General features: G+C 41.2%; 1 protein-coding gene across 1 annotated transcript in view; it reads right to left on the bottom strand.

Annotated features, from left to right (window-relative positions):
- Positions 1-333: 333 nt before the first annotated feature.
- Positions 334-2569, bottom strand: part of DOK5 (docking protein 5) — a gene marked incomplete at its 5' end in the record, with an annotated part of 22361 nt that continues 20125 nt past the window's right edge. The window contains one exon of the mRNA XM_010079510.1: positions 334-401. Within this exon, the coding sequence (XP_010077812.1) occupies positions 334-401 (68 nt within the window). The remainder of the gene's footprint in view (positions 402-2569) is intronic.

The raw sequence follows: 2569 nt of genomic DNA, 5'->3' as shown, positions 1-2569 counted from the left end.
AGTGGAACCACACTGCACCAGGAAAGTCTCATATTTACAACATACCTATCATACAAAAACATTTGGAAATATTTAGGGAGTGATTTCTTCTCTGTCCAGCTGTAAGATATAAAAGAAACACTGGAGGGTTTGTTGGTTTTGTGTCCCTCCTCAGTATCTACAGGATAGTTTTAACTTTTGGCAAGGTTTTAAAAAAAACAAACTTTGTATTGCAAGAATTTTTCATCCAACCTGAATTTTTCCATTTTTTCCATCCTTCCTTATCATCATCACCGTCATCCACCGGGGCAGTTTCTCAGAAGACAAAGAGTTTGTAAAGTTCCTGACAGTCCTTTATCGATGATCTGAGCTGTAGGTTGGAAAAGTGTCTGTGCGATGAAGCTTCACTGGGCTGGAAACATCTTCATCAAATCAGATGCAAAAAAACAGAACAACACTCAGTAAGACATAGGTACCTTGTGCAGCATTTTATAAAGGACTATGTGAACTACAGATTACAGCCTTTTAATTGTACCTCTCCCTGCTTAATCTGCTACACCATCTCAAACATCTCCACTCGGGTTTTCTTTCTCAGTTCCTTCAGAACAGAGAGTTGTACAAAGCAAATTAATTTTTAAAGTGCTGACTTTGCATTTTAAATGAAAAAAATGTACTTTAGCTCACAGTATTGGCATCAATTCTTTCTGTATATTAGAAAAAGGGGAAAATAGTAGATTCAGAAACCATAAATCCCAACTATGGGGGAAGAAAGTTTTTGCATAGATTTCAGGTGCTTTCACCACTGAGTGAAATGCTGCTTCACACATATGGAGTTATAGAATTGTGTAACAATTACATTTAATACTTCTTTCTTCAGTAATAATTGAAGCATTTCAAAATTTTGGCAACTTAATATAATTCATGGTTCTGGGGGTACCACTGCAGTAGTAGCTCTGATTGCTGAGCAAGACAAGGATTTCAGGGTCTTTCCTAATTACAATGCTGGCTGCATGGCAAGCTTATTTTTCAGACTTTTACCTCATTCTTATGACAATAATCTCCTAGGTATTTTTTTTTTCTTCCAGTTAAACAAGCAAGCTATTTTTCTAAATATACAAGCGGTGTGTCCCCATACAATCTATTTATCTTGTGACAACGCATTGCCGAATTATTGTTTTAATAAAGGACTCCACAGTAAGGCACAGTAAGCCCAATCCACGGACTGTGTCAGAGTGCCGCAAGCAGCCTTGTTCTCCTGTGCCACAGGCTACCATCAGCAGGTCATCTTCCCATGCCCTAATTTATTGAACAAATTTGAACAGGCATGTTAAAGTGCTGCTTTTATTCCTCATCCCTCCTCTGGAACATTTGCTGAGCTTAGCTGAGGCTTTTTATGTGCTGCCTGCCCCCTCTAGTGTTGAAAAAAAATGTAAAAGGAAAAATACCAGTTTTTATGATTTGCTGAAAATCAGAGGACCAGAATGGAACATGGCTATATACATCAGGGCTGCCAGCGCTGGTAATTTTTAATCACAGCTTGTGATATTGTGTTGTGAAGGTGCTAATCTCTACATTTCTGGCTTTATTAAAAAAAAGTAAAATAAACATATAACATTCATTAGTCCTTAAGAAACTCTAGTACCTGAGGAAAAAAAGAAACAACAACCATAAAAAGAGACTCAAAGTTTTCCAAGTCACAATGTTTTAAAATATCTGTCTTGTGATTTTTGAATGCTTCATGTTGGTAAATACCTCCATGTTAGTACTAGAAAGCCCTGCCAGCTCCTGAGGTTTTCTGCTAAACACAGGTTTACTTGTGCTTTTTTTTTTTTCTGCAGCAGGATGAGGCACCAAGAGCAGGGCTGCCCCTTGGTGCAGGACATGCCAGCCCTGGCCTTCAAGGATGACAGAGAAACAGCCTGTGTCCTGGTGGCCAAGCCAAGCTTCAGTCCTTCCTTATTATCCAAATGTTTAATCAAGATCAGCCTTTATTCCGTATGTTTTGAAAATAAAGTTATGACAGGTATTGGCTCCTTCCACTTAATTCTCCAGGCTGCTGCACTTCTATTAAGTTTTCAGCCTGTTTTCTGCTGGCTTTTCCGAGTAATGCCCTGGTCCTGACCACAACTCATCAATACCAACTTCTGCACAAACACCAACTCAGCAAACCCACGTAGCTAGAGAGGAAGACCGTGTTTGGAAACACAAATGTGGTGTTGGTTGGTTTTTAAATCTCTGAAAATACACATGCCCACAAGATGCTGAGTTTGGACCGGTTCCTCAGAGGTACAAAGCACCTGCAGCTCCCACACCAGAGGTGCCTGTGGGGAAACGGGCACAAAGCACCAATGCTGTGTGTCAGGGGCTGCAGCTTTCACTGTCTCGGGAGAATGAAGTTCAGTTGAAACATGCTCTGAAATACACGGGCAGAGAGGGCTCCTGCCAGCACTGCTGCCAAGCCCCGTTAGCCATCCCTTTGCAGTGCGGTGGGCTCCTTTCTGTCTCCCCATCCATGTGCTCAGTAACCACTAGATGTCCCTTGGTGACCACAGAGGGACAACTGGGCACAGAGACCTCCCTGGGGAGGGAT

Source organism: Pterocles gutturalis, unplaced genomic scaffold, assembly GCF_000699245.1.
Source record: "Pterocles gutturalis isolate BGI_N339 unplaced genomic scaffold, ASM69924v1 scaffold9054, whole genome shotgun sequence".
NCBI classification, from domain to species: Eukaryota; Metazoa; Chordata; class Aves; order Pterocliformes; family Pteroclidae; genus Pterocles; species Pterocles gutturalis.
Note: the sequence above shows the minus strand (reverse complement) of the source record. Positions and strands in the feature narration are given on the sequence as shown.